This window comes from Mesoplodon mirus (genome assembly GCF_964341445.2).
Source record: "Mesoplodon mirus genome assembly, chromosome: 3".
Taxonomy (NCBI): Eukaryota; Metazoa; Chordata; class Mammalia; order Artiodactyla; family Ziphiidae; genus Mesoplodon; species Mesoplodon mirus.
In genome coordinates this window covers 122917649-122943275 of record NC_138978.1, presented here as the reverse complement: position 1 = coordinate 122943275, position 25627 = coordinate 122917649, and the positions used below count along the sequence as shown (strand labels likewise).

Below are 25627 nucleotides of genomic sequence, written 5' to 3'. Positions count from 1 at the left end.
AGACGGGATGCTGCCCATTTCATGAATCATTGAATAACAACAATTAGATCTTTAAATTTACGCAGTTGAGTTTTGTTTTTTTTAAAAAAAACTCTGCTACTGACATTTCCCCTCTCTGTTTTTTTACCCTACAGATATGCACACAAAGGTCTTTGTGTTCCCCAAAGAGTTGGATAATTCCTTTGTGACGCTGACTGCTCAGCTAACAAAGCCACTTAAGGCCTTGACCGTGTGCCTGCATGTCTATACCGATCTGACCCGCGACTATAGCCTCTTGTCTTATGCCGCAAGGCAACAATATAATGAGATCCTCCTCTTCAAGGGAAAGACTGGTGTATACAGTGTATCCGTGGGTGGAGCTGATGTCTTTATCAAGCCTCCTAAGAGTTCTCCTGCACCAATGCACTTCTGTGTGACCTGGGAGTCTACCTCAGGGATTACAGAGCTCTGGGTGGATGGGAAGTCCATGGTGAGGTGGAGTATGAAGAGGGGATACTCTTTGGGGACAGAGGCAAGCATCATCCTGGGACAGGAGCAGGATGCATTTGCTGGGGGCTTTAATAAAAACCAGTCTTCGGTGGGAGACATTGGAGATGTGAACATGTGGGACTATGTGTTATCACCAGAAGAGATTAGCACTGTCTATGCTGGTGGGAACTTCAGTCCTAATGTCCTGGACTGGCAGGCGCTGAAGTATAAAACACATGGTGAGGGACTTCCCTGGTGGCGCAGTGGTTAAATATCCACCTGCCAGTGCATGGGACATGGGTTCGAGCCCTGGTCTGGGAAGGTCCCACATGCTGCAGAGCAACTCAGCCTGTGCACCACATCTACTGAGCCTGTGCTCTAGAGCCCGTGAGCCACAACTACTGAGCCCACGTGCCACAACTACTGAAGCCCACGTGCCTAGAGCCCATGCTCCTCAACAAGAGAAGCCACCACAATGAGAAGCCCACACACCGCAATGAACAGTAGCCCTCGCTCGCCACTAAAGAAAGCCCACGTGCTACAACAAAGACCCAATGCAGCCAAAAGCAAACCAACAAATAAATAAAGAAATTTATAAAAAAATAAAATAAAAATAAATAAAACACATGGTGAGGTGTTCGTCAAACGACAGCTATGGCCCTGAGGCCCTTTTGTGAATCCTGAAGTTGCCTTTTGGGGATTACACCTTACATTTCCCTTGTCTCTGGCTCTGATGTTTTACTGCCCTACACACTGGGCTCTTGTGCCCTGGGAGGAGTGTATTTCCATCTCCTTTCACCACTCTATTTCCATCAGCACATGGGACAGTGCCAAGCAGAGGGTCTTATACATTTCTCCACATTAGAATTACCAGGTCACACCCCAAGCCAATTAAATCTGATTTTGGGTGCGTGGGACCCAAGGATCAATGTTTTTTAAAGCTCTCCAAGTAATTCCAGTGTTCAGCTGAGGTTGAGAGCCATTGCATTTTAATGAGTGTTTAAGAAAACGTGAGCCGACTTTTTTTCACCTAAAAGACTGCATGTGTCTAACTGTAGTCCTGCCAACATTTTCATTTCCCTTTATAGGAACACCCACCCCATTTACTGTGTTTTATTGAATTATCTAAAGAATACAGGAATAGGGCTTCCCTGGTGGTGCAGTGGTTAAGAACCCACCTGCCAATGCAGGGGACATGGGTTCAAGCCCTGGTCTGGGAAGATCTCACATGCCGTGGAGCAACTAAGCCCATGCACCACAACTACTGAGCCTGTGCTCTAGAGCCTGTGAGCCACAGCTACTGAGCCCATGTGTCACAAGTACTGAAGCCTGCGCACCTAGAGCCCGTGCTCCACAACAAGAGAAGCCACTGCAATGAGAAGCCCGCTCACCGCAAAGAAGAGTAGCCCCTGCTCATCGCAACTAGAGAAAGCCCATGCACAGCAACTTACCCAATGCAACCAAAAATAAATAATAAATAAATTAATTAATAAAAAGAAAAATAATACAGGAATAGAATTTTTCCAGCACTCTGCCCCCACCATCAGGATGAGGTCATTACATATTAGAATTATCTTTAATTCTTTAATCCTTTCAATTTGAATATTCAAAATTGAAAAAAATGTTCTGTTGTTTCTGTTTAATTTGTTCTATTTTTTTCTTCAGGATCACCAATTTTTATTGTGTGAAATTTCAATTATTTTTTCTTCTCATTTATCATCATCCAGATCACTTTTATCTGTGTCCTTTATCCTTATATTTTGAGCTTTTATTTTTTCAAACCTATCCTTCATATTAGTGTTAGGGAGGAAGAAATTTTCCTCTACCCTTCTAAGTTCTTCTGGCTGATCTAAGAATTAAATTGACATGAGACAGATTAACAGGAGAAAATCAAACAAAATTTAATAACATGTATACATGGGAGGAACTCAGAAAAATTGAGTAACTTGCCAAAATGGCCAAAATCCTCACTTTATCATCTTCAGCTAAAGACAAAAGAGGATGTTGGGGGTAGTGGTTTGGGACTTCAGAAGGGAGGAAGGCAATTCACACGGAGATGGAAAAGCAAACGTTTGGTAAATAAATGTTTGCTGGACCACCAGAGACAATGGGACACAGAGTGGACTCTGACCTCTAGGACCTGCAGTTTCCTCCACCAGCCCTAGCCCATATTCTTTGCAAGTATCTCTGGTGATAGCTATATTCTGGAAACAGTCCTTGTATCTAAATCCTTTTAGGCAGTTAGGGGGAAGGTCAATGTTTCTTCCTGAGTCTTTTGGGCCTTGATTGTTTTCAGCCTGAAATAATCCACATGCCAAAGAAACATTTTGGGTTGGCAGATTTTGCTCCTCTACAAGTGACTTGTTTTTCTCTTTAGCGTATTGGGATCCTTACTATTTCTAATGTCATTTAAAATTCTACAATGCTTTGAGTTGTCTTAAATTCTTTCTTGGATTTAGTGTGTTTTCTTTTCTTCAACGTTCATCTTTCATCAAGTCTCTGCTTTTCTTCAATTTGCTTGAGAGTTTAATGCAGTCGCTGCCTAAAATTTTCTAAATTTCCTGTGATTAATCTTTTATGAAGTAAATCTTTTACATGCTTTAAATAATTTTCTTTTATATTTTAGTAATTTTCAGTCCTCCTATTTGTTCTAATATAGTGTGAGAAGTGAGTTCTCTGAGTCCCCTTCCTGCTTACCTGGACACGATTAGATTCCCTAATAATTTAAATTAGCTAGCTGGTGGACTACTAACTATCTTAGTAGTTTCTAGTCATGCATATCCAGCCCTGACATCCTGCAACTCCCATTTTAAATGACCCTCACCTCTACCAATTTCTGCCAACGGTCCCAGACTCACATAGGTGCATTTTTAAAGATATTTGTGTCTTCATTTCTCTCTCAGTGGAATGACCTGGAGTGCTGAAGAGGACACCTTTGATAATAGCATCATAATGGGAAAGATGAGGTCTCTGGTTCTTTTGTAGAGGGTCATAGGCTAGGGAAAATCTTACATCCCTCTGACTGGCTCCTCCCCTTGGAATGAAGAAAGACTCATCATGCTGGTACCATTTCCCAAGTCTAACATCCATGGGTCCACAGCTCAGGGATCAAATTTCATATGCACATGATAACCTCTGGGGCTCTGGGATCCTTTGCTCTCCACCATGTGTGGAGATTCTTGTTGCTGCTTGTGAAATAAAATTCATATTTTATGACAAGACAAGAAAAATTTAAATATAAAAATTCTTCTCTGTCTGTTGGCCTTCCTCCACTCTGCATGGTGTATCTGCATCATGCATTGACCAAACCTCCCCCATCAGCAGGAATACCTGCTCAACCATAAAGAGCACCATTCTCCTAGCATCAACAAGACAACTCCTTAAAAGATAATATTCCTTCTTGATCTTGTAAGAGATCATGTGACCTACCACAATGACACTTAGATATGGATTATGTAAACTGTCGACAATAAGACGTCATTTGATGTTCAGCCCCCGTCTCAAAAAACTTATATAACTGTGCCTTGACTTCTAATGAGTGGAACAGTCCTCAGAGCTTTCTGAGATGCTCTTCCTTGATTATAATCCTCAAATTTGGCTTGAATAAAATTTTCCATTTCTTTCTTAGATTGATTAATTTTCATTGACATGTTCTGTCCTAAAACTTAGATCTGGAGAGGGAAAGTTTCAGGAAGACCTTTCTTACTTTAGGTCTAAGCTGCATTCTCTAGTGGACCAAAATTTGCCTCCCCAAAGTTTATATCTTTGGCAGGAGGATTATTTTAAGCTGATTATTTTTAAGAAACTGAAGACTCAGAAAGTGTTTCTTTTTACCTCCCCCTTAACTGCCTAAAAGAATTTAGATAAAGGACCTGGTCCAGAAAGAGCACTCTCACCAGAGATACCTGCAAAGACTACGAGCTAGGTGTGGTAGGGGGAACTTGGTAGGGCCTGGAGACCAAAGCCCTCTCTGTGTCCCCTTGTCTCTGTATGGCATAGCAAACATTTGTTTACCAAACATTTGTTTTTCCATCTCTATGTGAGTTGCCTTTCTCCCCTTTGAAGGCTCAAACCCCTACCTCATTCTCCTCCTTTCAGTGGCATATAAGTCTCAATTCCCTAACTTATCCTTGTGTCTCACGTTGATCTCGGAGAGGGAGCAGTGAGTGGTGGCGTGAAGCAAGATATTAATTCCCTGCCCAGGAATTGAACCTGGGTAGCCTGGGTGAAAACCAGGAATCCTAGCCACCAGACAAGCAAGGGCTAGAGGCTAGAAGCTACTTTTCCCTGGCTCTTGCCTCCAGTGAAAAATGTATTTCTCATGGAGGTATATAAAATATAAAAACAGGTACAAAGTTTATTATGAGAGATATAGCACAATAACAAGTGTGACAGCACACAGAGAAACAGTTTGTTTAGCAAGGCAGAGATGCACACCCAGAGAGAAAGAGCGTGGGCATCCTCCCTAATGAGGAGGAGAGCAGAAAAGAGGTGGTTAAACAATTTATAAAGGGCAGTTCTTCCAAGTCTTTGTTTACCTTTGGCCAATTATCTGGTTTCTTTTTCCACACCTAACCTGCCCTAGGACCCTCCCCAACATGCGTGTGCTACTTTTTTTGTAGATGGATTCCAGCCCAGAGCCCTATGGGGTGGCCTTAGCATCACATATTATGGGGTGGTTCCCCCTCTTTTTTGACACCCCAGGAGCCTTTCTGCACATGTGCAATTTCTCCCTTGCCCCAAGGAGGGGAAATATGTGACCTCTTGAGCCTTTACTCAAACAAGGATTAGCCCCTCTCTGTGCTTGTCATGACTGTTATCTTAAGGTGTCCAAAGGAGACAAAGCCTGGCTATTTACCCTGTCGCTGTCATTGCTTCCATTTCCGAGAGCAAACAGGAGGCTGGTTGTAAATATCTAACCTGGAGCCCACATATCTCCTGTCCCAGGAAATGCAAACAGGAGGCTAGTTGTAAGTGTCTGGCCTGAACCCATATTTTTTTCACCCCAAGAAGTGCAAACAGGAGACCAGTTTTAAATGCCTAGCCTGGAGCCCATCTATCTCCTGCCTCAATTTTTCTTATGGGACCTCCATTCATATGTAATTAAATTTGGTTTTCTCCTGTTAATCTGTCTCATGTCAATTTAATTCTTAGACCAGGCAGAAGAACCTAAAAAGGGTAGAGGGAAATTTTTTCCCTTCCCCAGCACGAGGCACAAAGCTAATATTGTGATCTTTCCTGAGTCCTATGTCTATTGCTCAGTTCCTTTAGAGCCTACAGGGTGAGACTGTCCCTTCAGAGGTGAAGAGGTAAGATTGTCCCTTCAGAGTGCTAACTGGAGCATGAAGACAGACAGAAGCTTCTGTATTGAGAGATCTATATTTTGTGGTTCCCCACCTACAAGCAACAGGAAGGAGGGCTGAGCAGACTTCAGGCATGTTAGTGCAACAACAGAGTAGTGGACAACCTATCACAGACAGCACAGAGGGTCTGCTATCGTTAGGGACAGGGCTGAAGCTGAATCTGGCCTCTGTACCCTGACACCGAATTAAATCTCGGAGACAGAGTTTTGGGTGAAGTAGAAAAGAATAGCTTTATTGTTTTGCCAGGCAAAGAGGGACACGGTGGGCTTGTGTCCCTCAAGACTGTGTGTCCAACTCAGGAGGATTTGGTGAGGAGTTTTACAGCAATGGTTCAAGGGCAGAGCTGCTGATAAGAATTAGGCTGTGTGCAGGGCTTGCACTCTTTTAATCTGGCCTCAGGTGGTCTTTTGATGAGCTTCTCAAAGTTATCAAATTGTGATATCCTCTGGAATGAAGAATGGTAACACCTTCCATTTGTTGGTGGTTTTAGTTCTGTAGAAGAGCTCAAAGATGTGTTATATGTATCCCTTGAGGCAGAACCGGGACCCTGCCCCAAGGCTGCACTATTGTTTCTTGGCTGCTCCTCCCTTGTCTCTTCATCCCCTCCCTTCCCTGATTAGCAACTGTTTGAAACACTTCTGTGCCCAGGAGCCACACAGGGTCCTGCTCAATTTCAAGCTGGATCACAGCTGTGGATTTCAAAGACCCAGGCTCTGGATCAGAGACCCAATAGGTTGAAGGTATTCATCATCAAATGAAGACTCTGACTCTGTGAACAGTGTGTTAGCTTGCGGTGGAGAAAAAAAAATATGGAAATTATCACAAACTTAAGGAACAAGGGGAACATTTGAAAGGTCTGTGCCTGGGACGCTTGTGGCTACAGGGAACGGGTTTGCTCTGCCGCAGAATGAGGATGACAGTGCAGGGTGAGGAGGCTTCAGAATTTGGCATGTGGTCAGAAATTTTGGATTTTTAGGAGAATATCAGAAACTCAGAGAGAAATGAAATCAACTTAAAGGGCAGGCTTTATTCTACAGTCAAAACAACAGGAAGTGGGAAAGGAACAGGAGATACTGTGATCTGGTCCGTGTTGGTCCTACAGGGAATAAAAGGAACGAGATCAGTGTGGGCAGTTGGCTGCAGCTTTCACAGCTCAGCAGCGGGTTGGCTTCAAAAGAACAGAGAGAAAGGAAGTGGGATGTTAGAGGAAGAAACATCAGATCAAAGTTCTGAGGAAAAGAAGGTAGAAAGAAAGGTTTTTGTACCATTGAATAGCCCAAGTCACTAGGGGACTGGACACTCTAAATCTGAAGGAAGGTGGTGGCTGGGGCGGAGCTGGGCTGGAGGACAAGGGGGTCACCGCTGAACTTCTGTGAGAGCAAGGCTTTGCAAGCACTAACTACACAGCACAAATTCAGAGTCCTCCAACCTCTTGCTGGGAGGTCAGGCTCAAAGAGGAAGCATTGCCACACAGGCAGAAGCTGTGAGAATGATCTCTTCAAATGTACATAAGACCAAGTCCCCTTCTGAGGAAAAACCTGAAAAGGTTTCCCATTGCACTTAGAATAATTTACAACCCTTTACCTGGTGCTCAGGGCTCTGTGATTTCTGACTTCTGCTCCCCTCAGTCACAGCCTTACACATCTCTCCCTCACTCTGGGATCCCAGCCCTTCGGCCATATTGTCTGTTCATTTCTTCCACAAATATACATCGAATGCCTGTGATGTGACAGACACGGGCTTGGGATAAGCAGTAAAACCACTGAAATAACCACAACCACACACGCAATAGACAAAATCACCATCATCTGGGACTTATGTTATAGTGAGTTTAAATATGCTTGATTTGTTTCCACAAAGTTTCTGCATTTGCCCTTTTTCCAGATCCTCTTGTGGCTGGTTCCACATCATTTTGTCTCTGATCAGATGTCCTCTCCTTAGAAAGGACCTTCCCCAGTCATCTTTAGCATCTCTTATTGTTTTCTAAGCAGATACCATTATCTGAAAAAAAAAGGGGGGGAGTTCTTTTTTATTGTTTCCTCCCCTAGTAGATTGTAAATTCCATGAGATCTGAGACATTATTCCCTATTGTATTCCCAGGCTCTAGAATGGTATGGCTCATAGTATTTTCTCAATAAATATTTGATGAATTAATTAATTCTGGAGAAGGCAGCAGCAGCAAAGAAATGCTTTGGATGCTGCTGAAGATGAAGAAATACTTAAAGAGCAAGAAATTGTAAAACTGTAATTTTGCTCACAGAATGGCCTGTTATAAATGTATGATAGCTTGCTTCTTAGAGGAGGGAGGGAATGGCCACAGAGTATGCATTTGATTCAGCAATATGCTTCTGGGAATAAAACAGGAAAGGAAATGGAAATTTAAAAATTACTAACAATAAATGGAGTAGATAGAGGGATCAAGTAACTTCAGGAGAAATCTGCCAATTGCAAACCAACTCATATCTATAAATTTTTCAGAGACAGAAGTATTCCAAATGCTAGTCTCCATAACAAGAGGCAGGATACATACTAGTGAATTTTTCTCAAGGATATGGAAACTATTGTAGTACAATGAACTGCTTGATAGGAGGGAGATTTCTCCCAAGTGTGTGTGTGTGTGTGTGTGTGTGTGTGTGTGTGTGTGTGTATTTAAGGCTTGTGCTGACGTATTGATGTTTAACTGCCTTTTGAGGCCAGAGGTAGTTGGGCCCCCCCAGGGTAAACAACTGGAGATTCATTCCCTGTGGACTGATACTCCAAGATTAGAACAGACGGACAACTGAGAGAGGAGGCTGGGCCCTGCCCAGATAGAAGATAAGAGACCACATATTTCTCATTCTCGAAGTCAAGGAAACCTTCCCGACTAGAAAGCTCTTTGGAGGTCAAAAAAGGGAGAGGGCGCCAACCCCATAGTAGGTGATGTCAACTACCCATAGACCTCTTTGGTGGAATCCATCTTGGCTGAGAGATGTGTGCACACATGAGAGGATACTGAGGTATACCAAATACAGACTCTGAACCAGGCAAATCAAAATGATTGACCAATGGAAACCCAGAAGAAATGCCCCATATAAGTGATTTAAACTACCATGGGGGCGTGACTTTCTCTCTCTCTCTGAGTCCGCCTGTGTGTCTATCCAGAAGTACTGTACTCTTTTTTTTCTCCTAATAAACACTTTACTTGTTTCACTACTTTTTGTCTTTGTGGGAATTCTCTTCTGCAAAGCCGAAGAGCCAGGGCCTTGTCTCTGACCACTGGTCTAGCAGCTAGGATTTGGTGCTTTCACTGCTGTGACACAACCTTAATCTCTGGCCAGGAACCAAAACCCTGCTTTAAGCCACTGCAGGCCAAGGGCACCTGAGATCACTTTGGGGAGGGGAACAGAATATGCCACCCTAAATTATGCCTCTTTGGTAACTTAATTATTTTCATTTAGCTATTTTAAGAAATAGCAGAGGAGCTCTGAAAACTGAGTAGAAGTTACCCTTTCATAAGAGACATTTACCTGTATAAGGGAAATCTCCATGTGTAAGGGTGTCTCCTCTGTACCAGGAAGAGAAGGATGACTCTAAATTCTCTAGAAACTTATCTGTGGAGAAGGGAATGACTTAAATCTGCATCACAGATTTACTCTTGTTTACTGTGCTTTTCCTGGCAACTTCCCACAACTCTCCCCTGCTCCCAACATCTTTCTTTTGTCCTTAGCTGAAGATGGTATTCAAGGCGGTGGCTTGGACCATTTTGGTGAGTTACTCAATTTTCATGGGTCTCTCCCATGTATCCCTGTTATTTATACTTTTGTTTGATTTTCTCCTGTTAATCTGTCTCATGTCAATTTAATTCTTAGACCAGCCAGAAGAACCTGGAAAAGTAGAGGAAGGTGTCTTCCTCCCTGACAACATGATGCCCTGTCACTCTGGAATACTTCAAAGTAAAATTCATGCAAACAAAGACCTCTTTCATAACCACAATGCAACGATCAAAATCAGGAAATACCGATGTATTACTATTATCTAATTTACCAATCCCATTCAAGTTTCACCGATTGTCCCAATCATGTCCTGTATAGGATTGACTGAAGGAAAAACACACAACATGAAAGTTGTGAATTAAGTTTTATTCAGGGACATTACTGGGGACTATAGCCTGGGAGACAGCCTCTCACTAGCTCTGAGAAACTGCTCTGAAGAGGTAGGGGAGGAGCCAGCTTAGGTATGATTTATTTATTTTTTGGCTAGGGAATAGTGCAGTCAAGCATACATCTTGGTAAAAATTACTGCTCATCACAAAGAACAGACACCTCAAGTTCATGGTTTTAGTGCTTTTCTATGTATGAGAAGGTGCAAGAATCTGGGGTCATTGAAATTCTTCCTGCACTGTGCATCTAACTATCTAAGGGCCTGTTTATCCAAAGCACAGAGAGCCTGGTCCTGTTTTTTTACATCCTGATTTCCCCTCAGGGCTGACTGTCAGTGGGCATTGGCAGAGGGTTGCAACTTAACCCTTTGAATAGCTGGATGATGAGTGACAGTCTTTGTTGTTTGTTTGTTGTTTTTGTTAACAATAGCAAACCATTCCAGTCCAGGATCAGTGTTGCATTTGTTTTCTTGTCTCTTTAGTCTCCTTCAATATCTGGAGCATTTCCTATTCTTTTCAGTCTTTTTTAAACTTTCATAACCTTAACACTTGAAGGTTACAGGCCAGAATATTTCTCAATTTGGGTTTACCTGGTATTTTCTAATGATTAGATTCAGGTTATAAACTTTTGGCAGAAGTATCTCAGAATTGAGACTGTATATTTCTCACTGCATTCCAACAAGAGGAACACATTTTGATTTGTCCCATTACTTGATCATTTGGTTAAAGTGGTTTCATTTTGTTTTCTCCATTTAAAGTTACTCTTTTTCTCTTTTCATTTCATAAATACATTGTGAGGAAATACTTCAAGACTATGTAAATATACCTTTCCCCATCAAACTTTCACTCACTAGCTTTAACATCCATCAATGTTTCTTAGTTGAATTATTACTGTGATAATTTATCAAATGGTGATTTTCTAATTCCATCATTCCTTCTAGTTTATTAATGACATTCCACTGTAAAGGAAAAAGTCGCTCTTCTCTTCATTAATTCATTCCTTTATTTATATCAGTATAGACTCATATATTATTTTTGGTTTCATTCTACTGTGTAGCACTTTCACTTGAATGAAAATGGTAATTGTCACCATCCAGTTTTTTCCTAACCTCAAGGGGAATGTTTTCAATAATTTGTGATTAAGTATGATGTTTGCTCTGTGTGTGTGTGTATGTGTGTGTGTGTGTGTGTGTGTGTTTAAATATCCTTGAATCTTCTTATGGCTAAAGAGAAAGTCCAGCCTTGCAAGCAGACGGTTCTAAGTATAACAGTCTCAGACTTATTATGCTAACATTTTTCTGTGCAAGCTCATATTCTTTTGGAGCTATCAACTATCTTGACAGGTAACATGTACTTTGATGGAAGGATAAGATCCTCTGCCCTGGCTTGTTGTCCTATTAGTGACTTTGAGACGGGGGATGGGGTATATCCTAGAGTAGAGAGCTTCTAGTTCTGTAATATGGTCTCAACCATTTCCCGTTTACTTCATTCCACTCACCAGACGACCTTGTCTTTCATGAACCCCACCCACTTAATATCTCTATCCCAAGTACTTCTGTTTTCCAGAGGCTGTCTTCTATCGTGATTGATGTTATCATAGAGTGAGATAGAGGGGGAGGATGTGGAAGGGAATGCTTAGTGATTGACCAGACTACGTGCACTTCTGGTTATCAACTCTGCACTCAGAGTCACCCTGCTGTGAGTCTGCCACTTAGGGCTGGTGCTATTACTGGGCTGGTGATGTGTTTTCTCACCAAGCCATTGTGAAGGGATGAGCAATAGTCCTCCCAGGGCAATGTGGGTGAGAGAATAAAAGGCCCAATTAGACAACTGCTTCCCATCACTCCCCCAGTCATGGGGCATGGCTTCCTTTTGCCTGAACCTTCTTCCCTTTCACATTGGGGCTCAGTCAACTCATCTTCCCAACCACTTCTTCCATTATATTTTGTACTGGGATCCAGCAACCTCCCTCTCACTTCAGTGGCTTCTCCAGAGTTTCGTTCAAGGGAAGGAAGCATGAATCCATGCTAGTTTGTTATATTCTGTAAGAACTGTCAATCTCTTAAGGAAGAACCTTAATAGAAGCCACAAGGTCTATATGAAGGAAAAGAAGTGTTATTGAAGTACAAGACATGAATAAATTGGAAAGACATGTCATATATATATTCCATTATATTATAAACTCTCAATCATTCCAAGGATGTCAATCATTAAATTAATCATGAAATTAATATGTAAACTTAATTTAATTTGAATAAAATTTCCAGCTTATTTTAATAAAAGGAAATAAATCTGAAATTGACCCTGAAGAATAAATATGTTACAAATGGCAAGAAATGTTTCAAAATGAAAAAAATAGTAAGGGGAACTGCTTTTTAAGTAGATTCCAGAGCTTACTATCTATAAAGCAGCATAATCAAATCAATATAGCATTTGAATAGGAATTGGACAATAGACCAGTGAAACACAAATAAAAACTCAGAGACAGATCCAGGTATATGCGGAGTAAAACAATTAATTTCAATGGAGGAAAGGATGGCTTAGACAATGGTTGGTATTGGGACAATTATCTATCCATTAGAACTAAGATAAAGTTAAATGTTAATTTTATACAACACAATCAATTAAAAATTTGGTGGGTTAACCTTTTAGTTATAAACAACAAAACCCCCAAAAAATATTTAAAAATTTAGAAAAATATTTGTAAAATATCAAGGTCACAGAGCCTTTTCTGAACAACACAGTAAACAAATGGCTACATGAAAAACTTGCTACAGCAAAAGTCAATATAAATTACAACAAATAGCAAACAATAAACTGGGAGAATAGTCTCTTTCCTCTCTTACTGTGTGTGTGTGAGAGACAGACAGATGGACCGACAAAGGGATAATATCTTTAATATACTAAAAATACTAACAAATAGATACGAAAATTAATTCAATGGGCAGAGGGTACATGTGAAAGGACAGTCATAGCACATAAATTGCAGACGGCCAGTAAAAATCTGAAATGACACTCAATTTTACTTGTAATCCAAGAAATGCAATTTAAAGATGATAGTATGCCACTTTTTAAACGTTATTAGATTGGCCAGAAAAAGTCATTAATATCCAGTTATAACCAGGTTATGGAGATATAAGCAGTTTCACGCATTTGTGCCAGGAGTGTAAATTTGTAGATGCTTATTGGAATTTAATTTGACAGTGTCTATTTAAATTTTGAAATGCTTATATTCTTTGACCCAGTAATTCTGCTTATAGAATCTATCCTACATCAGTAAAATCAAAGCTCTCAAGGAAATATGTAAAAAGATATTCATTACAGCATTCTCACAGCAAACATTTGGAAAAACACAAGTGTTCATCAGTGGGGGAATTTTTGGATTTGTTGAATAATTATGCTACAACCATACTGTAGAACATTGTGTAGCTATTAAAAAATAATGAGATATATCCACATGTACCATTCAGGAAAGCGGTTCAGGGGGAAAAAAGCAAGTTGCAGACCAGCACGTGCAACATATTTCCATTTCACAACACAAGACATTTTTATGTGTATGGATATACAGATGATAGGTACATAGGCAGATAGATAGATCAAAGGTAGGCAGATATATTGGTAAAGATTATGTTCATGTTACAATAAATAAGCAGAGGTGGGAATTCTCTACTATTACTTTATTATAAAATTTTTAGTGTGTTGGGATTGTGTCAGTCAGAGTTCCATGTAGTAAAGAGAAACTATTCTAAATATTTTAAGTGGGGAATGATTTAATACAGGGAATTAAGTGTTTGCAATATCATTGGAAGAACTGAAAAAGTAGGTTCTTAGATGGATTTTGGGAATGAAATGACTCCTAGATCAATCAAAAAGTGACATACCAGGATCTCCTTTGAGGTCACCACTGGCACTCCAAGTTCAAGAACACAATCCCTCCCAACACCTGTTAGAATGTCTATCATCAAAAAGACAAGAGATAACAAATGTTGACAGGAACATGGAAATGTTGGCAAGAACATGCACAAGAACACTTGTACACTGTTGGTGGGAACGTAAATTGGTGCAGGCAATTGCAAAACAATATGCAGTTTCCTCAAAAAACTAAAAATAGAACCATCATATGATCCAGCAATTCCACTTCTGGTTATATATCCAAAGGAGATAAATTATAAATATAAATATAAATAAATAAATAAATAGTGAAATATTATGCAGCCATAAAAAGAAGGGAATCCTGCCATTTGTAACAACATGGATGGACCTCTATACTAAGTGAAATAAATCAGACAGAGAAAGGTATAATTTCACTTATATGTGGAGTCTAAAAACCCCCCAAACTCATAGAAACAGAACAGATTGGTGATTATCAGAAGTGGGGATTTGAGGGAAATAGATGAAGGTAGTTGAAGGGTATAAGCTTCTAGTTATAAGATAATTAAGCTCTGGGGATCTAATGTACAGCATGGTAACTATAGTTAAGAATACTGCATTGTATATTTGAAAGTTGCCCGGAGACCTTAAAAGTTCTCATCATAAGAAAATAAAATTATAACTATGTGAGGTGATAGATATTAATGAAACATTGTGAAATCATTTCTCAGTATATACATATATCAAATCATTATGTTGAGCACCTTAGACCAATACAACGTTATATGTCAAATATAACTCAATAAAATTGGCAAACCAACTACGAAGCAAAAACCAAAAAAACCCCCCACAATCCCATAGTTACCAACCCAGGGTCAGAGAGTTAGAATCAAGATATAGTGGCAGCTGTTTCTCAATGCCCAGATTGCTGAATAATGGGCACTGGAACACGGTCCCCAAGGAAATCTCATGTCTCCATGATTTTGTTAGGCAGCAAAAACTACCTGAAAGAGGGGAGCAAAAAGGTTTCCTTCGGAGTCCCATCTTCAAATTTCGTGTAAGTTCACTGAATTGGCAGAACCTTATTCACATCCAGAATCTGAGCTGCAAGGGAGCCTGGGAAATGTAGTGTGTACCTTATCATCATTCCAAAGAGAGACTGACTGGAGAAATGCACAGGATCCACCAAGGGGATTATGAATAAAGCTTACTTTATTGTGTTTTAAAATATTTTGATATGAACATATGCCCACAATGCATCTTAATTTAAAAGAATGAATATTGATACCCATATTTTCCCATTTTTTACTAAGGAAAGCAAACACATCCACACATATGTGTGTATAGGCTTAGCAAAATACAACAAGGATTCAAACTAAGGTGTTCAAAGTGGTTTTCTTGGAGGGGAAGAGATTACAGGTAGTTGAAAAAATCATTGGCATTTCCTGGAATAAATATATCCTGCTTTCTAAAAATTAATAATCTTTATTTTTTAAAGCAGCTTTAGATTTGTAGCAAAACTGAGCCAAAGGTACAGAGTTTCCATTTATTCCATGCCCCACACATGAGCAACCTCCTCCACTATTAATATCCTGAATCAGAGTGGTACATTTGTTATAAGTGATGAACCTACATTGACACATCATTATCACTCAAAGTCTGTAGTTTACATTAAAGTTCACTCGGTGTACATTCTACGGCTTTGGATAATTGTATAACGATATGTATCCATCATTATAGTATCACACAGAATAGTTTCATTGCCTTAAAAATCCTCTGTGCTCTGCTTACTCATCCCTCCCTCCAAACTCCAGTCTCTGGCAACCACTGATCTTTTTACTGTCTTCATAGTTTTCCCTTTTCCAGAATGTCATACAGTTGGAATCATCCAATATGTAGCCTTTGCATACTGGCATCTTTTACTTCATAATATGCATTTAAGTTTTATCTTGCTTTTAAAAAAGTGAAATAAACATTAAATATGAACTAAACAGAGAAGATGACAGAACTACCCCTTGTCATAATGAATGAACTGTCACTAAACAGCAGCATCCAAATTAAAAGCTTTAGGATGTTCTTGGAAACATATTCAAATACAGGATTTATTATGTTTAAATGTGAATGAAAGAAATAAAGAAAAAAAAGAAAGAAAAAACTGTGAATGAGCATAAAACATTTTTTTCTTGTATGATAAAATTTGTTCCCTCTTAACTTTTGGAGGTTTCATTCAAAATCTTAGGAAGAATATTCACATGTATTCACCTCCCCAAATATAATTTTTTCCTGTAAAAATTTGAAATAATTTATATAATTTTGCTTTCAAAATTATTTAACTAAAAGTAACTTATTTAATTTAGGTTTGGCTGTATTTTTTGCACAGTCATTTGTGGTACTTGGGAAATTTTTGGAAGGGAAAAATTATCCCTCCACATAATTAACTTAAATTTTAAAAATATAGTTAAATTTTCAGTTTTTAATAAAAGTTATATTCTAAGGGAAATTTATTATGAAGAGGGAAATAGTTTTGAAAGTATATTTTTTCCTACCAGCCATATAGATTCATACTAAATTCTTTTTTCTCCAAGATTTTATTTCATTTATTTTTTTATTCAGCAGGTTCTTATTAGTTATCCATTTTAAACACATTAGTGTATATATGTCAATCCCAATCTCCCAATTCAATTTGGAGAAGATGTTGGTGAGAGTTTACAAATTGAAGATTGATTTATTACTTAACTGTACAGAAAAAAGATGTCTTCTGAATGGATAAGTATCTAGACAGGGTGAACTGATTAAATTCTTATCTTAATCATTGATAGAGGGGCCACAAATTTGACTTATTTAGCAATTTGTAAGAGCCTGAATACTCTTAATAAATAAGTATAAGGCAAAACTATTTAAGGTTTTTATGGCATATAACAAACATACTGAAATGAAGATGATCTTTGAGATTGATTGAAGAAAGTTGAATGTGGAGTCTGAATCATTTGAAATTCTTTATTCATGTGTATGTGATGAAAATTACAACTTTGGTGGTAAAACAAGGAGCAGCATCATTACCATCTTTCTTTGTTGGAGACAAATTACTTTGGCAAGTATTTTCCCAAAATGGTAAAATAAACTGTCCAGTGGACCAGCAGGTGTTTTAACTGAACAAATGACAAAAGCTACTTGATTTCTCAGTAAGAAAATATGCTGATCAAAATTTCCACCAATTACAAGTTGTACATGTTGGCACATTATTGGCAGATTTCTGGTATCTCATCTAGGTGATCACTCTGACATAATAATCAAACATTAAAACAAACAAACAAACAGCCTCTTTCCTCACAAAACCACCACCACCAAAAGCTGATTCTATTTGTATCTATATGAGTGAGTCCAGACTCTTGAAATATTATGATACCCAGACAGAGAAGAGCAATCGCCTGGTTGCTGAATTTGATTTATCAAGTGCCAGTTCAGTTCAATTCAGTCCAGATATTAAAAGTGACATGCTTAGTACATCAACTTCTTACCTGCAGGGCAGTAAGACAGGTGGGACCTGGTTGGGTTGTTTAATGTGATTTTGAGTAATTTTAAACCTAAAATGAATATAAAAAAATAATAGAAATTAGGGTGCAAAATATGCACTCATTTTACAAGAAAACAAAACTGGTATGACATTTCATGTTTACAGCAGGCTTGCTTCATGATACAATCCAGGGTCTCCTGAGGGATGTTTACTTTTATCTATTTTAAGGCTTGTGTGTGTGTGTGTGCATGTACTAGCAAAGTGCTCTGGGTTAGGTGTTCTGAAGTCAAAGCTGAGAAAACTAGTCTGAGGCAAGTCCACAGTCAAGGGGCAAGGGACATATAAGAAGTAAGATTAACGGCCAAAAGAAGGGAAATAGAATAACATGCTGGGATGGAGAAGCAGCCCACAGGAGCTGACAGTGTAAGGAAAATATCCTCCCCTATTGCCCTCACCCTATGCTTATTTCTTGTCCTAAGCTTGGGCTATTATTATGTTGGGAGTTTGGGCCCATAGATAAGGATCACAAAAGTAGGATCTTGATTCTCTCACAAGATGTCTAGATATTTCCAGTGTTGATTATTATGGGAAGAGGATATCTTAATTCACAGGAAGATGAAGGTGGAGCTTAGCAGGAAGCAGAGGGAACTCATTCCTGTGTTAGGCCCTTGCTCATAGGGCCTAGACTTGGGAGAGGATACAAAAGTGTCAGGGTATTCCTCGGCTCTTGCCTCAGGGCATCCCTTGAGTTAGGAGATCTGTCTGGGTTCCTAGACCCAATTCCAGTGTGTGTGTGTGTGTGTCGGGGGGTATAGTGGGTGGTTCCCACACCAACAAGCAATGCTCTGGACTCCAGCTGGGTGTCCCACAATTCAACCCAATTCTGCTCAAGTCTGAAGTTTATCTACCTGGAGATAGCAAAAGATACTACAGGTTAGGGGAACAGTCCTACAAGACTTCCCCCACTCCCTTCAGATGCCAAACACAGGCTATTACCTGTGTTTCTGACCAATTGGCTATAAATCAGAGGTTCCCATGTCCACCTCCTTGAATTTGATTAATTTGTTAGAGTGGCTGACAGAACTCAAAGAAACATTTTATTGTTTTGTTTTGTTTTTGTTTTTGCGGTACGCGGGCCTCTCACTGCTGTGGCTTCTCCCGTTGTGGAGCACAGGCTCCGGACGCGCAGGCTCAGCAGCCATGGCTCACGGGCCCAGCCGCTCCGCGGCATGTGGGATCTTCCCAGACCGGGGCACGAACCCGTGTCCCCTGCATTGGCAGGCGGACTCTCAACCACTGCGCCACCAGGGAAGCCCCTCAAAGAAACATTTTAATTACCAGTTCACTGGTAAAAGGATATAACTCAGGAACAGCCAATTGGAAGAGATGCACAGGGAAGGGTATGCAGAAGGGGCATTGAGCACCAGGCATGACACTAGCCCCAATCTCCACGTGGTCACCAGCCCAGAAGCTCTCTAAACCCAATCCTTTTGGGTTTTTATGGAGGCTTCATTACATAGGCATGATTGACTAAATCATTGGCCATTGGTGAGTGAACTGAAGCCCAAGCCCCTTTCCCCTCCCCTGCTCAGGGTGTGGGACTGGAAGTTACAATCCTCCAATGACACCCTTGGCTCCACTGGCAACCAGCCCCCATCACTGGGTGGGGTCCAAAAGTCACCTCATTAACATAAAAAAAGAACATTTACTGTTCTTGTCAGGAAATTCCAATGGTCTTAGGAGCTCTGTTCCAGAAACAGGATGAAACCAAATATATACTTATTATAAATCACAGTATCACAGGAGAGAAGTAGGCTGAGGCTGTCCAAGCAGCATAAGCCAGAGCCTTAGGCTCTGAGACTTGTCATACCAGGAAACATATCTAAGAAATATAACAGTATGGGCTTTGTTGTGCTATGGAGAATTGGGGGAAGGATTTATGTCCATTTTGAGGGGTTCGCTCAAAAGGGGGAGAGAGGAACCTCTGAGACCATTAGGCAGTGATGACAGAGAGCCTCTCAGGAATGTGAATTTCAGGGAACCAGAGGTGGAGTTACCAAATACAGTGTCCTTTCATATAAATCTTTTATTTGTTTGTTTTTGTTTTTGTAGTCTTTTACTCTAAGGGATTTGAAGAGATGAGAAGCATGATAGACTGACAGAACAACCTAAAGTGTCACAGCAGAAGTATTAGAAAGAAGCAACCAAAGAATGGAAAGTCGTTTTTTGGAGGCTTTGGGAAATTATTTATTTCTTATTTGAACATTTCTTCCTCTTTTCTCAGGCAAAAACTAGTCATTTAATGTCTCTTGAGCTAGAGGACTAATATAGTGAATGGCACATAGTGAAACAAGATATATGTTGAATACATGAATGATTGAATAAATGAATGAATGAAGATGATGTAGCCTCAGTTTTTGTAGCTCACAGATGACAAAAACATACAAAAACAACTATATTCCGATGAGATATGTATTGTAACAAATTAATAAAGAATGAACTACAGGAGTTAAGAACTAATAGAGTGATTTATTTTTCCTTTGAAATGAGGGAGGAGAAGATTGTGGATGGAATGAGGGTCAAGAAACTATTCAAGGGTGGTGAGATTTTGAATGGAATTTGAGGACAAACACATTTTTTCCTGGAGGGGAGTATTTTAGAAAAAGTTATAATGAGCAGGACATGACTTCTTAAAATAAATGAGTCAATATTTTGTGATCAATTTATAGTGAAAGTTTTGAGGTTCTGAGATGTAATTTTTAGATCACTTCGCTTTGTCCAGTTGTGTATAGAGGACAAGAGAAAGGCCCATTTGACAGCTTTAGAATTTTCCACAGGAATGTTAGATGATAGAAAACCACACACACTCTGCAAATCTTAACTAAAGCTTTATGTAAATCTTAGGGGATCCTGGTTGTCAGAGAAGACATCTTGCTTTTGTGTCTATGGTTTAGAAATAGGCAGGGATAGATGGCTGGGACTAGGGAAATAAAAATAAGTGGTCTACCATAAAATTAGAGTGAGTTATAGCTTTCTTATATAGCAGAGACTGTAAAATGGGATTAGGACATGTCTAATGAAATAGAGGAAGAACCAGGAGGAATTAATTTGCCTAAGGACTTTTGGTCCTACAGAGAAGAGATGGTATTTGTTTGGGACATTTGGGGAAAAACTGGAGATGGGAGGATAGCTTAAGGTGTATATCTTAGATCCATTTCCTTGTTGGGCCCCATTAATCCATTCTTGAGCATTTTGGAGATTTGGGGTGATAGGTAGAAACCAAATAAGCTGTAGTTTTGAAAGACTCAGACACATAGAGAGGACAATGAAAGCAGATTTGATTCTCTATTGAGCTGGGGAGATATCAATTCCCCCTACTTCATGGGGAAAGGTAGCAAAACTTTGCTGCCTTGAGGACGGAAGAGAGAGCACCCAGCCTTGGCACCTGGTAAGGGCAGCCTTGGAAGCCCTCGCATCCCTGGAATAAATATAGGGATTCTCACAGAGGGCAGTGTTTGCAGCGAGAAGGAGAGAGGTTTTGTTAGTTTCAGAAAAGTGAAAGACAGTAAAAGTCCAAGAGGGGACTAAACTCCTATGAGCACCACTAGGACCCTCAGAAATAACTGAGTGTATCTGGGGCTAGGGAAAGGGTCATGAAGGGCTTTCAGTTAATGTGATTCAATTCTCTTTCCCAGATTGATGAGGTCTGGGAAAGGTCAGATGTTTCAGAAAAATCAATAGAGAACAAGCACTGCCAGGCTTTATTTTGAGCAGGTGCATAAGCACATACTGAGACTTGATTATCAAGTCATCAGAACAAAGAAGTAGATCAAATTGTATGGGGTTTTGGAATATCAGGGGACTCAAGAAAGAGCATCTAGATGTGACCAGAACAGACACTAGTTCATTATCTTTCAGGGATTAAGGGTTCTCTTATTCTTCAGTGAGGTGAAACAGAAGAGGCAAATCATTACCCATGGTCTAACCTGAAAGGCCAAGTAGTTATAACCAATAAACTTATTGTTCTCATTACAGAATGAAAGTTGTCACTCTCAATGGATCCATCTGCTATTTTTCTGAAGATTTTTGATGAAGATCTTTCAGGTATTCTTGTATTGAGAGAGCTTGACAGAATGGATTCAGATTTTTAGGTTAAAATAATGGTATCCAGAGAGAATAAAACCAGGTAATAAACACCATGTATAGAACTTTGTCACTGTGAGGCTTATTTCTCTCTGGGTATGCCACTGTTAGTTTGAATGACTGCTTATTTTTTCATCCATCACATGTATGTAGTATAAATCATCAAACTATTCATTTATGTAGGGAATATAAATCTTATTCAATAAACTCAGGTGAGTAAGAAATGCCACATCTCTATTTGCTTTATATAAAGTTAAATAAGTCTCTGGGGGCTTCCCTGGTGGCGCAGTGGTTAAGAATCCACCTGCCAATGCAGGGGACATGGGTTCAAGCCCTGGGCTGGGAAGATCCCACATGCCAAGGAACAACTAAGCCCGTGCGCCACAACTACTTAGCCTGCGTTCTAAAGCCCGTGTGCCTAGAGCCCGTGCTCTGCAACAAGAGAAGCCACCACAATGAGAAGCCTGCACACCATAACGAAGAGTAGCCCCCACGTGCAGCAACAAAGACCCAACTCAACCAAAAAAAAAAAAAAGTCTCTGGGCTTATGTCCCATAGAGTTATTGAACACTCTAACTTAGTCATTATTGGGGTTCCCTTTCCAATGACCCAAGGTCAGCTAAAGGTTCCAAGAGTCTAACATTAACACTCAAATATCAGGAAGGTCCACTGAGTACTGTAGAGTTGCCTAATGTTCAAGCTTGCCTGGATGCCCGAAGTCTGCAGCTCTGCTACTTCTGCCAAATAGATCACAGGCACCTTGGTCTAGGTTGGGAGTCCTAAGGATCTAGATGTACACATTGCATCCATCCTCTCAAAGATGCTGCTCCCTCCCCAGAGGGCTGGCAGATAGTGGAGCCAGGATCCCTGATACACACAAGACCTGTCAGTTTCTACCCTTCTCCTAGCCTGGGGTTCTCTTCATTCTCCTTGATGCCTCCATGTGTCTACCTCTCTCAGCTCCCAGTAGAAGCTCTGCAACAGCTCAGGGTTTTGATGAACACATGTTCAATAGGAGACTATCTCCAGCAGTGTTGGTTGGTTGCTTGCTGTTATGAACCTCCTCCTGACATGAGGAAGCTTTATGCTACTTGCTTAGAATAGGATATATTCAGCAACAGCAATAGCAAATTACTACCTCAGAGGGTATCCCTGCATTATTTATTCAATAGTGATCTACCCCTAACTATGTGACAGTCTCTGGACTAGGCACTGAGAACATAATAGTGCTCATGACAGAACCTTATCACCATCTTCAAGGATGTTGTCATAGTGGACAACATGAACAAGCCAACAGCTAAAGACAACACAGCTGATAAATTTGGGAGAGTCACCTTATTGAGAATTGGGAGGTGCAGAAATCATTCTTGGAGGATGTTTCATTTAAGTTGAAAACGGAAAAAGAGCGAGCATTAGCTGGTCAAATGAGGTTGTGAGTCAGAACGAACAACATGTGCAAACATCGTGGTTAAGAGAGACACCAGTGGACTTCCTTGGTGGTGCAGTGGTTAAGAATCCACCTGCCAATGCAGGAGACAAGGGTTTGATCCCTGGCCCGGGAAGATCCCACATGCTGCAGAGCAGCTAAGCCCGTGCTCCACAACTACAGAGCCTGCGCTCTAGAGCCCGTGAACCACAACTACTGAGCCCATGTGCCACAACTACTGAAGCCTGCGGGCCTAGAGCCCGTGCTCCACAAGAGAATCCACCACAATGAGAAGCGCACGCAATGCAAAGAAGAGTAGACCCTGCTCACCGCAACTAGAAAAAGCCCATGCACAGCAACAAAGACCCAATGCAGCCCAAATAAATAAATAAATAAGTGTTCCTTTAAAAATACAAAAGAGAGGGATACCAGCATGTTTTAAGAACTGAAAGACCAACGCCCCTTGGATGCTGGGGTTCAAGGCAGGGTGTGGAGAGAAATGAAGCTAGAGGATTAAAGAGAGCTCTGATTGGTGAGGAGCTTGTAATGCATGCTAAGCTTCTTAGAGTTAAGGGGGTTGGCTCACTTAACACCCATCCCAAGCTCATTTTTTCTTGCCTTATTTTTCTGTTATGACTGGAAAATTAAAATACAGGGAGCTAATAATATGTTTTAATTCTCATTTTATTTATTTATTTATTTATTTTTACATCTTTATTGGAGTATAATTTCTTAACAATGGTGTGTTAGTTTCTGCTTTATAACAAATTTAATCAGTTATACATATACATATGTTCCCATATCCCCTCCCTCTTGCGTCTCCCTCCCACTCTCCCTATCCCACCCCTCCAGGCGGTCACAAAGCACCGAGCTGATCTCCCTGTGCTATGCGGCTGCTTCCCACTAGCTATCTACCTTACGTTTGGTAGTGTATATATGTCCATGCCTCTCTTTCGCTTTGTCACAGCTTACTCTTCCCCCTCCCCATAACCTCAAGTCCATTCTCTAGTAGGTCTGTGTCTTTATTCCTGTCTTACCCCTATGTTCTTCATGACATTTTTTTTCTTAAATTCCATAAATATGTTTTAATTGACAGAGTTGATGTTGTTGTTTTAGAATGATTGTTCCAGCTCCTTTGTGAAGACTGCTTTGGAGGGGGATGAGAATAGCTGTGAGGACAATAAGAGGGTTGTTGGAAATCCAGGTGGGAGTTGATGGCAACTGGTATAGGTCAAAGGCAGTCATGTTGGAGAGACCCAGATAGATCTGAGTAGTGCTTAAGGGGGAATGTTAACTGGAGGTTAGAAACACAAAGCAATTGAGAGGTTTCTGGTTTGAATCAGTGAGCAGAATGAATATTTGGTCTATTTCTATGTGTTTACCTCTCTAAATAATACTGGTGTTAAGAAAAACATTTTCATATTTTGAATAATTTCCTTAAACTGGTAGAAAGAATGAATTTTTCCCAAGTTTTCAAGCATGACTATAGAGACTTGAAGCTGCAGGAATGCCTGAAATCTCTAATAAATTGCTTGTCATTTTCCCAACTTGGGAATGATCCTGTTCCCTTTGCTCCAAAAGAAGGCCTTCAGAGGTAGTTTTGGAAAATGTTTCACACATTAGCTAATATCTGGAGTTGAGGTTGTGTAAGACATCTAGGTCCTAAGAACTCAGCCACTAACATCCTCACTGTTCAGAACAACAACAGGAAGAGTGAAGCTGGCAAAGCTCTCAGTTTCCTAGTCCTCATCAGCCCCCTGGGCCGCTGCCCAGCAGTCTGTTTGCAGCCCCAGCCTATGCCTGAGCTCTGGTCTACTGGGCTGTGACTTTGAAAAGCTTTGTGTGGGCTCAGGAGAGGGTGAATGGAGCTGAGAATACACAGAATTGTGGAGAAGAGGCAGAGTAAATCTCTAGTTTCCAATATTTTCCTTGATAAATATAATAATATATATATAATATAATTCAACTTTTTTTTGGATAATTCAGTTTCTTATTTATTCCTTTTTTTTACTTCCACAGACATAAGCACAAAAGGCTTTTGTGTTTTCCAGAGAGAGAGAGAAATCCTATGTAACCAGATAAGCACAGATAAAGAAACCAATGGTCTTCATCAGTTAATCCAGGTCTACACTGCCTGCCTGGGGGTGCAGCCTCTTTTTGTGATGCCTGGGCCCAAGCTAATAAGACTCCCTCATAAGGGAAAGACTGATGCCTATGGCACTCATTGAGTGGGGTGGCAGCCCTCTTCTGGGTCTCCAGGCCATTCTTGCTTTGCTGCACATCTGGGAGTTGAGAGTAGCTTTGGGAATTGTTGAGCTCTGGGTGGATGGGAAGCCCATGCTGAGGAGGAGTCTGGAGAAGGGGCACTTTATGGGGACAGAGGCAAGCATCATTCTGTGGCAGAAGCAGATCTCTTTTTTTGGGGGAAGAGTGGTCTTTGATAAGAACCAGTCCTTGGTGGGAGACACTGGAGATGTGAACATGTGGGAATTTGTGATGTCACCAGAAGAGATTAACAATGCTTATCATTGTTAAGGCCCACCACTGAAGGTGGACCTTCAGCCCTGATGTCCTGGGTTGGGGGTGGGGGGCGTGCCAATGTATGGGGTTCACGGTGGAGTGTTCACCAAGCCCCAGCTGCCATCCTGGGGCTGTGATCCTATCCGACAGCAGCAGTCCTGAGCAAGCCCACTGGAGATGACACC

The 25627-nt window shown here is 40.5% G+C and overlaps 1 protein-coding gene across 11 annotated transcripts in view; it reads left to right on the top strand.

Moving 5' to 3' along the window:
* CRP (C-reactive protein) overlaps window positions 1-1368 on the top strand; it is an 81226-nt gene extending 79858 nt beyond the window's left edge. For all 11 annotated transcript variants that reach the window (XM_082614981.1, XM_082614980.1, XM_082614986.1 and 8 more), the window contains one exon: window positions 135-1368. In XM_082614981.1, coding sequence (XP_082471107.1) covers window positions 135-739 — 605 coding nt within the window. In that variant the 3' untranslated portion in view covers window positions 740-1368. The remainder of the gene's footprint in view (window positions 1-134) is intronic.
* The last annotated feature ends 24259 nt before the right edge of the window (window positions 1369-25627 follow it).